Raw genomic sequence first — 14,032 nt, 5'->3', positions numbered from 1 at the left:
ATGTTGTTTTATAGTCTTCTTTCTTCCACTTAATGGTAGATCATCAACACATTTCCAGGGCATCATCATTGGAGAACGATCTTCTCCATTTGGGGATGCTGTTTTGCTGCTGCCCTATAGATGCTGTTCACCCTTCAACAGATCTGTTCCACCAGCCTGGACACACCAGGAAGCAGTATGGGTCTCAAGAGACCAAGAAATGGGTCTCAGTGGCCTTCTAACTTGGGTTGACTCCAGGCACAATTCATCTGTTCACCGCAGTGGCTGCTGGAGTGGAAGCATAGCCCAGGGGACCAGACTCCACAGTATGGACCCCTTATTTAGAGAGCTACATTGTCGACCCTCCTTGAGTTCACCTGCTGCGAGCTGCTGCCAGACTAACTCTCACCCAGCCCCTCCGCCAGGAGACAGGCCCAGCCGTGAGTCTGCGTAGGCAGAGTCACCCATAGAAAAGAGTCCAATGGGTCTGTAGATACTGACTTGAGAAATTTCCTTTCTTTACTAAATGAATTTCCTTTCTTTTATTGATTAAATGAAGAAATAAAGTTTAGTCTGATCCCATTTTTGCTTAAAACTGTATAGGTTATAAACAATTATGGGAGGAGAAAGGACTACTTTATACATTTGTAACTATTTTGAATGTTTTACAATAGCATATATTACATGTAAATGTTATACACACATATGAGGGAGAGAGAGTGAGATGCCTCAACATTCTAGTACTTATCTTCTGGTACCTCTCCGATTATTTCCTTAGCATATATATATTTTTAAGAATTTAAAAATTTTTGATAGAGTTTTAATCAGCACGCCTGGCTCGTTTTAGCTCACTGGCATACCCGGGGGCAGAGATTACTTCAGTTTCTCTGACTTCTCTTTGTCTGTGATGACCAAGGTATAAAGGTATTGGCTACATTGAACTTTAAACTTCATTTTTATTTTTCTTGGTCTTGACAGATTTGGCATCCTTTGCCCGGCTGTGAGCAGAAAGTCCTTGATTTCTTCAATTTTTCGAGGCATGGCTAAGAGGCACACAGGAGAGCACAGGGCCGGCACCTGGCCGTGGATTACCCCCTCCTCAGCTTATGTTTTTTAGAAGTAGAACTCCTAGACGTGGAATTGCTGCATTTTAAAGGTTCTTGGTATATACTGCAAAATTAACCCTGAGAATGGTTATACCAGTTTACACTCTGACCACCAGTCAATGAATACCAACCTGTGTTAACCTTTAATAATGCTTGGTAGTATTTTTAGTCATTCCCAATTTAATAGATAAGACAGCATTTCATCTTCATTTCTACTTTTATTACTAGTTGAAATTTTTAGAATTTATTGAATATTTTAATTTCTTTGTTGGTGGCTTACTATTCTTTGGACATTTTTCTTCTTGTGGTGTTTCTCTTTTAACTTTTATTTCATTTTTTCTCTTCCTGGTCATTTGTTGGAGTGATTGAGTTTTCTTTCTTTCATATACATTTTTAATATACTGGTTTACTTTCTATTTATATTCTTCCGGTAGTTAGCTGTGGATTTTTAATGTACTTATTTAGAATTATATTTTTCCTAGAAAGCCCAGAAAGAGAGAACAGGCTTCTCTGTCACCCTCCCAAACATGCCGAGCACTTGGCCATCGCTTTACTCCCCTCTGCGTCCACGCCGGGTCCTTCCCACTGCTCCCTCCTCTCATGTGGGATGTCGTCTGCTATTTTATCTCCTAATTGGCATTTCAAACATTTCGTTTTACAGTAATTTCTTATCTAGATATTTAACAATGTTTTACTAATTTCTCTGTTGTTGCTTTTAAATCCTTCTCCTTCCTCCTAGATTCATTTTTCCTATTACTTGAGAATTTCCTCCAATATTTCTTTCAGAGGGTCTTTTTGAGTTCTTATCTTTGTAAAAATGTACGTAAACTTAAATATATCTGTTTAAATCCTGTGCTCAGGATTAACAGTAAGTTTGGCTAATTTCTTTGCTTATTGCTGCTTCTTGCATCCCTTACTTCTTCCTGGAGTTATTCTCCTCGTAGAGCATTTCCTCTGGTAGTTACCTCAGAGAGGTTCCATGTTAACTTCATTTCCTCAGGAGTGGGTTCCTCAGTCTGTTGAGTCTTGAGATCCCATTTGTGGTGTGATCTTTCCTCGGATGTCTGCTGGCTCTTCATTGTGTGCTCGTCTTTGTGATGGAGCTTTCCACTGGGATGCTTGCTTCGCGGGGGGGTGGTAGCTGCCCCACGGCTAGTATGAAGCCTGCTCTCCGTGCAGCGGGGTGCAGGTGGGATGTAGTGCTAGAAGGGGTACCTCAGGAGCCGAGGCTCCTGGTCCCTCGCAGGTGCCACCTTGGCCCGGGGCACCACCTCCCTCTCCATGACCCATATATACTGCTCCCAGAGACATAAACCTCACTGCCCCTGGCCTGTCAGCAGGGGTGGAACATGTGGGTCTCTGTGGGACCCCAGTTCATCATTCTGTGGTCTGTTGGCAAGCCCGTTTGGCTCCAGCCTCTTGCACTGTGGGTGTAGAGCATATCTTGTGTGGCCCCGTAGTCTGTAGCCATGTTGGCTGATGCTTTTTCTCTTTGATCTAGTCCCAATTGCTCTCCATCATTGCAGGTCTTCTAGTAGTTTCTGTGTCCCCAATAGCTTCCCTTCTTGCTTTCAAATGTAGCTATGTTTTCTTTCTTTCTTTAAAGAAAAACACATCTTTCCTATCATTTTGAGGGTTTTATATGGGATGGGGAGACTGATGTATGTGTTCAGTTTACCTTCCTAAAAGCAGAAGTCTGACTTGTACAGTTCTATCACATTTCTGATAGCTTGAGTCCCCACCACTGCTAGGATGTTTCAGCCCCAGAGTTAGACATAACTGTGGAGTACTGGGATCTTAAAGAATTATGGCGGAATGTGCCACACTCAGGGGCTCCCCCGGAGAGTGCTCTTCCCTGAGACTTCTGAGGGAAATTCGGAGCTGGCCAAGGAAGGACGCCCAGGAAAGGGCTAGATGGATGCTGCAGGAGCGAGCAAAGATCAGGAGGTGGGAGAGAGCGTGCTCTGGTGGTGTAGTGGAAGTCAGAGCAGCGAGGATGAAGTGTGAGGGGAGCCCAGAAAGGAGGAGGTCCCCTTCAAAGAGAAGCCATGAAACTGCTGTCACATGTTTTAGACATGAGATCCCAGCAGCCCCTGCAGACTGTGAAGCCTGGAGAGGACAGAGTCCACAGTCTGTAGTCCAGATAACTACTGACCTGCCCCAACACCCCTGCAGTGGATCAGGAGTGAGCTGATGCTTCGTGACCTCTGATTATGGAAAACTGTGTCCAAAGGCTGATTTCCTGTGAAGTTATTGAAGCTTAAGTCTCAGGCCCCTCAATTGCACAGGACCTGACCGCGGCTCTGGGAGGGTGGGAGGCACATTAGTTAAGTGTTTACATGGTAATATGTTTTCCTTGAAATATGAAAAAGTGAGATATTTTTGTAGTTTTATTTAAAAAGGACATCCAGGGCCGGGCCCGTGGCTTACCGGTTAAGTGTGCGTGCTCCGCTGCTGGCAGCCCGGGTTCGGATCCCGGGCGTGCACCGATGCACCGCTTCTCTGGCCATGCTGAGGCTGCGTCCCACATACAGCAACTAGAAGGATGTGCAGCTATGACATACAACTATATACTGGGGCTTTGGGGGAAAATAAATAAATAAATAAAATTATAATAAAAAATAAATAAATAAAAAGGACATCCAAATTATATAAGCTTTGGGCCCCACAGAACCTAAATCTGTCCTTGATGTGTCATTAAAGAAAGGGAGGAGTTAGATACAGTTAGCAGGGCAGTCGGATAGATAATCAAGCTGGAGAAAGAAATATGAAAGAAGATTAATTTACTTAAGGGAGACACGTCACAGGTGAGCAGCACTGGCCCTGAGAAAGTGAAATTTAAAAAGATTAGATGATCTCAGTGGGCCACAAGCCAAATTCCTGATGGTGGTGCTCACAGCTAAAGGGTCAATGACTGCAGCAGTGACTGATGATGTGAATGTGTTTTTCGGCCGTTTTTCAGGACCAGGCAGCTAAATGGCACCTGTGCCAGCTCAGTGGATATGGAGCTCTTTCTCCATTACTCTCTTCTCCCATCAGTAAGTAAAGGCAGGGGAGGGGTGAGGGGCGGAGGGAATGGGAGCTGGGCTGCTCCCCTACACAGGCTCCCAAAGAGGCCTGAATAGGTCAGGGGAGAGACATAAGCTGAGTTTCCTTCTAAATCTCATCTTGCTCTCTTACATTATGCACCAAAAACACAGGCGGAAGAAGGCTTTTAAGGGCCCAGGAGTCAGGGACACTGGCTTTTAGGGGAGTCAAAAAAGGCTTTTCTGAGGAAGCAGTGATGGAGCTGAGGTCTGTTGGAAGATGTAGTAAAGAGCATCTCAGGCAGAGGGGCGATCACGTGCAAAAGCTCTGTGAAGAGAGGAAGAATGGAGACTGAGGAACAGAGAGGGCCGCCATGGCTGGAGTGGAGAATGGAGGTAGAGGTGTCTGGGCAGGTGGGCAGGGCCAGGCCAGGTGGAGCCTGGTGGGGCTTTATTGAAAGTAAAATGGGAAGTAATTGGAGTGTTACCAGCATGAGAGTGGTGTAACCAGATTTATGTTTTGAAACTATCACTCTGGTTGCAAGGTGGAGATCAGCTTGGAGGTGGGCAAGAGAGGTGGCAGGAAGACCCATTAGGAATGCTTGCAGGGGTCCAGGTGAGAGGCGATTTTAGCTCATCTTAGATGGTGGTGGTCAACTGGAGATGTTTGAGAGGTAAAAACAATAGGACTGGGTAATGGGTTGTATAGAGAAGTTAAGGAGAGGGAGAGGTTGAGGATGACTTGGGTTTCTAACTTGCACAGCTGGAAGGATGGTGCTATCTGCCATTCACTAGTTAAGGAAAATGAGACGAGATCCAGGTTTGGGGTGAATGAAAGAATAGGGCAGGAAGGAAAATCATGAGTTCCATTTAAGACATACTGAATTTGAGAAGCTTTAAACACATCAAAAGGAAATGGCGACTATGTATTTGGATGAACAGTTATGGAGCTCAGGGGTCAAGTCTGAGTTGGAGATTCATGTCTGTGAGTCTTCTTTGTATTGGTGGCCATTGACAGCATGGACATGGATGAGACCACCAAGGAAGAGAGGATCAGGTAATAAGAGGAGAGGTCCTTGGACTGAACTCCAAATCTAGTGATTGGGTAAAGAATGATCCAGCAAAGAAGACTGAGAAGTAATCGAGACAAACCAGAAAAGCATGGTTGATGGAAGCCTAGGGAGGACAGTGTTTCTAGGAGGAGAAAGGGGTCAACACTGTGGAATGCAGCTGAGAGGTCAAGCCAGATTTGGGCTTAAAGTTTACATTGGATTGATCAACAAGATGGTTATTAGCGACTTTGGCCAGAACTGTTTCTGTGGAGTGATGAGGGTAGAAGCCAGGTTAGTGGGTTGAAGAGCAAGTGAGAGGTGAGGAAATGGAGACAGCAAGTGTAGACAATTCTCAAGAAGTTTCTAGTAAAGGGAAAGAGAAAAAAGGCATCAAGTATGTGAGAATATGACTGAATCCACAGGAGAAAAAGTAAAGAAGGATTTTTAACCTGACAGTATTATCCCCTTTTTACAGACGAGGAAACTGAGGTTCAGATAAGTTATGTCTCTCTTCCAGCCAGTATGTAGGAGAGACTAGATTTTAACCCATGTCTGTTCAGGGCAACACAAAGGAAAGCCCAGTACAAAAGATTCTGGAAGCTCAAGGGTGTGTGCAGCCAGCTCCCTGAGTCTGGAGTTTGAGGATTCATAGACATTCTGAGTGCTCTGTTCACTGACACACTCTCTTTCAGAAAGGGCATCAAGGCCACGCTGAGGATGAATATTCCTACTGACACTCTCATCTTCTCTTCCTATAGCTTTTCATCATTTTGGTCTTGTCCTTTCTCCAAAGACGAGAGCACCGTAGACAGAGAGGTGACACTTCTTACCTCCTGGGGAACCACTTTGGAATCATCATGTGAGTTGAGCCAGGGTCGATCACTACTGCTTGGGGTACCCTGTGTTCGGGGCCAACACCAATCGTAAGGCCAGGATAACTCCCAGTTATCCTGTGACAGGGAACTCTGTCCCTCCTGCTCGCTTAGGTAGCCGTTGTGCTGAGTGTGGGAAGGCCTTTCCCATAGTGAGCTGAGCCTCCTTGAGATGTTTTAAGCACATCTGGGTAGCCCTGGGTGTGGAGGGTGCAGTGGCTTGGAAGCCAATTCTGAACTCTCTGAGCTTTGGTTGGGTTTGGGCAGGGAGGGGCAGGGCTGTCCATGGTGGGGTCCAGTGTTGGGAGGACTGGCATGACTTTCCAGAACAGAATTGTAATCTAACTGGCTCATGTCCTCAGGGTCACAAATCCAAAAGACAAGACCAAGCATCTGATTGACCCATCCAAAGTCAGGTGGTCACCCATAGTCCAATCAGCTGTGGTCAAGAAGGGGCGATCACATAGAACTAGCAAAGCCAGTGATACCCAGACCTGCATTAGGGGGTTTGGCAAGAAGAACTCTCACAGACTGTGCTGGGTGCAGGGCAGGCGCCCCCAGACCTGATGGTCTCTTGAGTCATACTGCCTGTGTCTCTCATGGATGAATCTTATCCCGTTTTGCTTATTGTCATGGCTACTGGAGTCCTTGCTTGGGTTCCCCTAGACTTGGAGCTCCCCAAGGGCAAGAATTTTGTCTTCCTCACTTCAGTACCCTGAATCCATGCCTAGCCCCCAAATTGGCACAGAGGGCCTCAGGAAATGTCGGTTGAAATGAATAGTTTACTACCCAGTCATCCCTCCTCAGGGTGGGGTGGATACTTTGGAGATGAACTGTGGGAATGAGTCACCTCCTAGCCTCACAAGCTGTTTCTCTTCTTCACAGACCTCTGGACTTCGTGGGCACCTTTAGTAACCGATGGTCCTATGGAATCGCCTTTGGGGCCACAGCCAATAAGGTCATGTTCTTGTTCTCAGAAAACTACCAGCTCCTGCAGGTGCCGCAGTGGGCTCAAGGTACAAGGGGTGCCTCACACCTGCTGAGAATCTCGCCGGGGAAATTCTTGCTCTTAGAGATTGCATGGCAAGGTTCTCTGGGATGAGGGGATAAGCGTTGTGAGCTGTCAATGTTCTTCCTGGCCTGTTACTTGCCCAAGGTCAAGGTCTAGCCCACCAAGTCTCAAAGCTTGTTTGTGGGGACTTGCTCCCAGTTAGATTCAGAGGTCCTTTAGACAGTAGAACAAAGACTCGGGAAGTAGACTCACCATCACCCACCCCAAAAATCTCTCCTGAGTCAGAGCCATGGCTGCCTTCTTGCTATCAATAAGCCCTCAGATACTTCCTCAAAGAATAATGACTACTTCTTTGGCCATTGGTCTGAGGCCTCTTCTTTCCCCATGCTTCATGCTCTCCCTGAAGGAACAACTCTAATCTACATGTTCAAATATCCCTAATACAATGACTCCCAAACGCTCTCTGTCCAGCCCAGTTCTTTCTCATGGACTCCAAGCCTGTATGAGCAAATGCCTACCAACATCTCATTAGTTTTCAGGGAAATGCAAATTAAACCAAAATAATACACCACTATACACCTGTTAGAAGTACACAATTTGATAAGTTTTGACAAATGTTTACATCTAGGAAATCATCACCACAATCCAGATAATAAACCCCAGAAGTTAACTTGTTCCCTTTGTAATCTCTCCTTCCCACCCCTATCCTGTCACCACCACCATCCCCAGGCAGTTGTATAAATGGAATCATACAGTATAAATGAATATACTCATTTTGGTGGGGACAGGAGGGACTGGTTTCTTTCACATAGCATTGTTATTTTGATATTCATACATGTTTAGCATGTATTGGAAATTCGCTCCTTTTTCATTGCTGAGTAGTATTCCACTATATGGAGATACCACAGTTTGTTTATCCATTCACTTGTTGATCAGCATTTGATTTATTTCCAGTTTTTTGCATTTACAGATAAAGCTGTTGTGAACATTACAAGTCTTCATATATACTGTGTTTCCATTTTTCTTGAGTAAATAGCTATGAGTGGAATGACTGGATCATATAGATCATGTACTAAGTCATACTTTTTAAGAAACTGTCAAACTGTTTTCCAAAATGATTGTTCCATTTTAGATTACCACCATCAGTGTATGAGAGTTCTAGTTTCTCTATACCCTTGACAACACACGGTCAGTCTTTTTAATTTTGGCCATTCTAAGAGCTGTGTAGTGGTATCTTATTGTGGTATTAATTTGCATTTTTGTAATGACTAATGATATTGAGCGTATTTTCATGTGCTTATTTGCTATCCCTATGCCTTTTTTGGTGAAGTGTCTGTTCAAATCATTTGCCTATTTTAAAAAATTGAGTTTTTTGTTTTCTTTTTATTGTGTTTTGAGAGTTCTTTACATAATCTGGATATAAATCCTTTATCAGATGTGTGAATTGCAAATATTTTCTCCAAGTCTGAGCGTGTATTTTTATTCTATCAATGGTTTCTTTTGAAGAGATGACACTTAAAATTTGATGAAATCCAATTTATTCATTTTTTTCTTTTATGGATTGTGCTTATAGTATCATATAAGAAATCTTTGTCTAATCTAAGGGCACTTAGATTTTCTCCTATGTTTTTACCAGAAGTTTTATAGTCTTATGTTTTTCGCTTAAGTCTATGATACATTTTGAGTTAATTTTTTGCATATAGTGTGAGGTGTGGATTGAAGTTCCTTTTTTTTTTGTGAGGAACATTAGCCCTGAGCTAACATCCATTGCTAATCCTCCTCTTGTTTTTGCTCAGGAAGATTGGCCCTGGGCTAACATCCGTGCCCATCTTCCTCTACTTTATATGGGACGCTGCCACAGCATGGCTTGACAAGCGGTGTGTCAGTCTGTGCCTGGGATCCGAAACCGAGAACCCTGGGCTGCCAAAGCAGAGCGCACACACTTAACAGCTATGCCACCGGGCCGGCTCCCTGAAGTTCCTTTTTTTTTTTTTTGCTTTTGGATATCCATTTGTTCCAGAACTATTTGTTACAAAAACCTGTCCTTTGCCCTAAATTGCCTTTGTACCTTTATCTAAAATCAATTGGGTACATTCGTCTGGGTCTATTTCTGGACTCTGTATTCTGTTCCATTGATCTACAATGTGTGAAGGTTCCAGTTTCTCCACATCCTAGCCAACACTTGTTATTTTCTGTTTTTTGTTTTTATTATTATAGCCATCTTAGTAGGTGTGAAGTAGTATCTAATTGTTGTCTTGATTTGCATTTCCCTGAAGACTAATGATGTTGAACACCTGACTGGGCCAGAACGTCGTGTCTTACGTCAGGGTTCCCTCGTCTGTTTTCACAAAGTGGTTTCACTGAGGTACCCTCAGTACCTCCTCATTCTTTCTGAGTCGGCTTCTTCCCTTCACTTTTGTCTGGACCCACTATTTCCCAGCTCCTAATGCTCCTATCTTTCTCATTGGAGCCTTTCTGCCAGCAGTGCACCATCACGTGGGGCTCTGTCCCGGGAGGGAACTTAGATACTTAATACAGTGAGTTCATGGCCCCAACAACTCCAGCACGTCAGACCTTACTAAGGTCTGCTTATTCTCACCTGTGAGTCATGGCCTTTAGCACCTTGCTCAGTTTCAGCTGTTATTTCGGCTTCAATTTCCTGTATCTGCCGGCAATTTTGGGTTCTTCTGTTCTCGGGCCTTCACATCCTGTTGCCTTCCCTCTGCTTCCTCTCACTCACATGTTGATATCAAAGGGGTCTTGTCACCTACATTTGTTGTAGATGTTGTCTGTGGGTTTTTGGTTTCGCCATCTTAGTTGCTCTATCGGCTTCCATAGCAGGGAGAGTTCAGGTAAATTAAAAAATTATGCTGTTGAGGCTTCTGTCTTTACAGCAAGTATTCCTTTGATATTGCCCTTTCCTGCCAATCTTCCACCACTCAGATTCACACCAATATTGACCAGACCCAACCGGCCATCTCCCATCCTTTGAGTGAGGAATGTCCTTCCTTCCCTGCTTCTCTCCATCTTACAAACTCCTGCTTATGTTTCATGGCCTTGCTAAATGTCACCACCTCCAGGAAGGAAGCCTTCCCTGATACCCAGACCCCAGGTAAGGTCAGTGGCTTCCTCTTCTTGTCCCCACAGCCGGTTGAATACGCCTCTGGTACAATACATATCACACTACTTACTTTCCTCCCCATCTTCTCTATGGGACTGTAATCATCTCAAAGTAAGAAACTTGTTCATTCCTCTTCTGTCCTTAGTGCCTGGCCCAGGACCCAGCTCAAAGCACACACTTAGTAAAGGTCACCTTGCCTGATTAGATGTTCCTGGATCCTGCTAGACCATCTCAGAGCTCGTCAGTGGCAAAATTACTATCATTGCCTTCTGTATAATGTGCACGATAGTTTACAAGAGGTACCTGGCATGGAGGAGGTCCCAGGCAGGGTCTGTTGCATGAAAGACATTCATGCATTCCTCCTTGTGCTGAGCTGGGGCTCGTCCACTCATCTCCTTGGGTGGGTCCTGAGGTTCATGACTGCGAGTCAGCACGAAGCCCCATAGCTTCCCTAGAACTCCCCTGAGCTTGTGAGAAGAGGGACTTACAGCCTCTCTGGCCCTGTCTCTCCCAGCCTTTGTGCTTCTGATCGGAGGTATCGAGGTCGGCCTGTCCCACTTCCCCTTCTTTGCCTGCCTTTCTTCGGAGTTCCGGCTAGTCAGCTCCATCCTTGGCTTCAGCTACTCTCTGATCTGGTAAGACAGACTCCGCCCGCCTGGCCTCCTGCAATTCCTTGGCCATGGCTGAACTCTGGACAAAGGGCTGGAGGTGACCTGAGAGCTCTTCTTGGAGGGCACCTTAGCCCAGAGCTGAGGCCCAGGGCAGGTGGGCAGAGTGACTGGTCCAAGGTCCCACTGCGGTCCCTCTTTGGGACTGCACTTGAGGCTTCAGAAGGTCAGGCCAGCATTCTGTCAGGTTCACACAAGGCCACTCATGATTAGAATATTCCCAGAGGAGCTGGCCCTGTGGCGTAGCGGTTAAGTGCGTGCGCTCCGCTGCTGGCGGCCTGGGTTTGGATCCTGGGCGCGCACCGACACACCTGACTTGTCAGGCCATGCTGTGCCGGCATCCCACATAAAGTGGAGGAAGATGGGCACGGATATTAGCCCAGGGCCAGTCTTCCTCAGCAAAAAGAGGAGGATTGGCGTGGATGTTAGCTCAGGGCTGATCTTCCTCCCCCCGCCCCCCAAAAAATAAATAAAAAGAATATTCCCAGAAGTCAGGAATGTAGAGAAATTCATTTCCGTCAACTGCCAAGGGCCCCTTGGTGGAAGCAGGAGTCCCGTTGGATGCTGCTTCTCCGTCTGCCATGGCTTCCCTGGGAGCCCAGGAGGAAGTGCCTGTGCCTCGGTTTGGCCTTCAGGGCCACCACAGTCTGGCCTCTTCCTGTCTCTCCACCCCTAACGGTCTCTAGCACACATACAAGTCACATAAAACCCTACATTCCTTCATCCATCCATGTATTCATTCAGCAAACGTGCTATTCCATCCCCACCGTAAGCCAGGGAGTATACTGGAAAATAAGACAAGCCCTTGTGGATCATGCGTTCTGGCCTCTTGTCTGTGTTTTGCTGTTCTCCGTGTGGATCATCTTCCCCTACGTGGCCCAGTAATAGATATTTGTTCATCCTGCGTGGGTCGTTGCCCCCACACATGAGAGGCCTGATTCTCCTGTTGAGCTCTGCCCTCAGTGCTGGCACCAGACCCAGCACAGAGCTGGCCCCCGGGCATATTTGCTGACTGAATAATCCCACCAACAATTCTGCTCTCCAGCCCGGAGGAGGCTCATTTCCCTGCCGGCATCCCAGTCGCTGGGCCGGCTCCCCCCACAGCATTTTCTATGGGGCAGGGTCCAGGCCCAGTGTGTGGGCCACTGCAGGGGGCTCACAAGCAACTGACACACCAATGGCTACATTTCCAAAGATTGTAAGTGGCTCGCTTTTTAAAAATTAAAAGAGAGTATTCAGGGTTAGACATGGAGCAATATCATCGTATGAGCCTCTGACAGACATTTCGACCAGGAGAGGAAAGGGTGGCGGGAATTGCTCAGCAGTTTGGGCACCTTGGGAGTGTGACCCAAGCTTGAACACGGCCAGGAAAGTGTGTGCAGCGGGGGTAAAGCCTTGACCCCATTCCTCAGGGCAGTGTTTTCACACACGGCCGCGTCCAGGCAGAAAGAGCCTCCGCCCCAGAGTCAAGAGACCTGGGTCTTGGTCCCAGCTCTGGGTGTGACTCTGGACAAATCCCTTCCCCTCTCTGGGCTTCAGTCTTCCCACCTGAGTGATGGGTGGTGGGGAGGATGAGATCTCTCAGGGTCTGCCTGCTCTGCCATGTGGATTCTGGGCTTGTGTCTGAAGTGAGGGCATGTTAAATGAATTCAGTGTGTGCCAACTTTGACACCAGCAGGGTGCCTGATCTGGGTGGGATGCACACGGAGGCCTGGGAACCAGCCCTCCCAAGGAGGATAGGGATGGGAAGCAGCTGCAGGCTAGTGGGATCTGGGCTATTTTCACAGGGACTGTGCTGGGAGGAACCCCAGTGCTCTAAGCCCTGTTTCTGTCCTGCAGGTTTGCTGTCACCCTCTATCACATCACACAGTGTCCCCATGGGCAGGTGAGTCCTCGCTGGGCTACACTTAGGGCATTCAGTCCTATTACCGTGGCCAACTTGCTGTGTGCCTTTGCACAACCTTTGCCACTCTCTGAGCCTCAGCTTCCTCGTGTGTACAAAAGGGGATTTGGAGCCATTCATGATGCTTCCATTGTACAGCATCTTAGGTTCATCAAGGTGCTCGTTCACAGATGGATGTTCTCTCATTGGTTGCTCACAGCAGTCCCTCAACATGGGGAAGCTTTCAGCAAACCTATTTACAGGTGAGGAAACTGAGGCCCAAGCTTATTAAGTGACTCTTAAGAAGCAGCAGATTTGGGAGTTGAGACCAGGTCTGGCTGATTCCCAAGCTCATTTCTTTCACTCCTTCATGTAGCCTCAGTTTCTCTGTCTATAAAATGGGAGACTCAGACTAGATGAGCCACTTACAGCTTTGCTGTGCATTGTTCTCAGAATTGGGGAAAACTAGTTTGTCTATTTAGCCCTGTACCCCAGGAAAAGGAGAAAGAAAAAAGAGGGATGTCATGCTGCACCTAGAAGGGTTACCAGGCAGGTGGGAGACCACAAGGAGGCCACCTGGGCTAGGAGCCTACAAGGAGCCTTGCGGGAGCCTCTCCTGGCCTATAGTAACTGTGGAGGATTAAAGGGTGTGAGGAAGAGTCTGGGGCACTGGATTGTAAAATGAAGCTTAGAGGTGGGCCCTCCCTCTGCATCTCTGCACTAGGATTGAGAGCATTCTGGCAGACCTCTGCCCAAACCTCCTTCATACTGCTTGCAGTGTGGGATTCCACATCACAGGAATTTTCGTTAGAGTCTTGGAGAGCTTCAGTCTTCCAGAGGTTCCTTTGAAATTTGAAATATTCATGGTTAATTGGAGGAGAGGGCAGGGTCTGACTCCTATGCTCAGAATCACTAACATTAAGAACTGCTATGTGCTAGGCACTGATCTAGGCTCAGTCCCAAAAATTAATCGTTGAGTCCTCAAGACACGTTGATGACAGTGTGGCAGTGCCATCCCCAGTTCACTGATAAGAGAAGGAGGCTCAGGGGGTATACAACTTACTAGTTAAAAATCATGGGACCGGAATCCAGACTAAGGAAATAATAAAGATTTGGTCTCATGATTTCAAATATATTCATGGAAACATTATTAATAAAAAGAGATACTGGAGAGTCTAAATGTCAAATATAAGGAGAAAGTTTAAATAGAGTTTGGTTCATCTAAATAATGCACTATTATGTGGCATTAAAAGTGGTATTTGCAAATAATTTTTAACCATGTGGGGAAATGATTATGATATATACAGACCTATA

General features: G+C 46.2%; 1 protein-coding gene across 1 annotated transcript in view; it reads left to right on the top strand.

Moving 5' to 3' along the window:
* The first annotated feature begins 5,130 nt into the window (after positions 1 to 5,130).
* Positions 5,131 to 14,032, top strand: part of LOC131393773 (stimulated by retinoic acid gene 6 protein-like) — a 30,858-nt gene continuing 21,956 nt past the window's right edge. The window contains exons 1-4 of the mRNA XM_058524809.1: positions 5,131 to 5,168; positions 6,921 to 7,051; positions 10,683 to 10,803; positions 12,676 to 12,721. Of these exons, the coding sequence (XP_058380792.1) occupies positions 5,131 to 5,168; positions 6,921 to 7,051; positions 10,683 to 10,803; positions 12,676 to 12,721 (336 nt within the window). The remainder of the gene's footprint in view (positions 5,169 to 6,920; positions 7,052 to 10,682; positions 10,804 to 12,675; positions 12,722 to 14,032) is intronic.

The sequence above is a fragment of the Diceros bicornis genome, chromosome 28 (assembly GCF_020826845.1).
Source record: "Diceros bicornis minor isolate mBicDic1 chromosome 28, mDicBic1.mat.cur, whole genome shotgun sequence".
NCBI lineage: Eukaryota > Metazoa > Chordata > Mammalia > Perissodactyla > Rhinocerotidae > Diceros > Diceros bicornis.
Note: the sequence above shows the minus strand (reverse complement) of the source record. Positions and strands in the feature narration are given on the sequence as shown.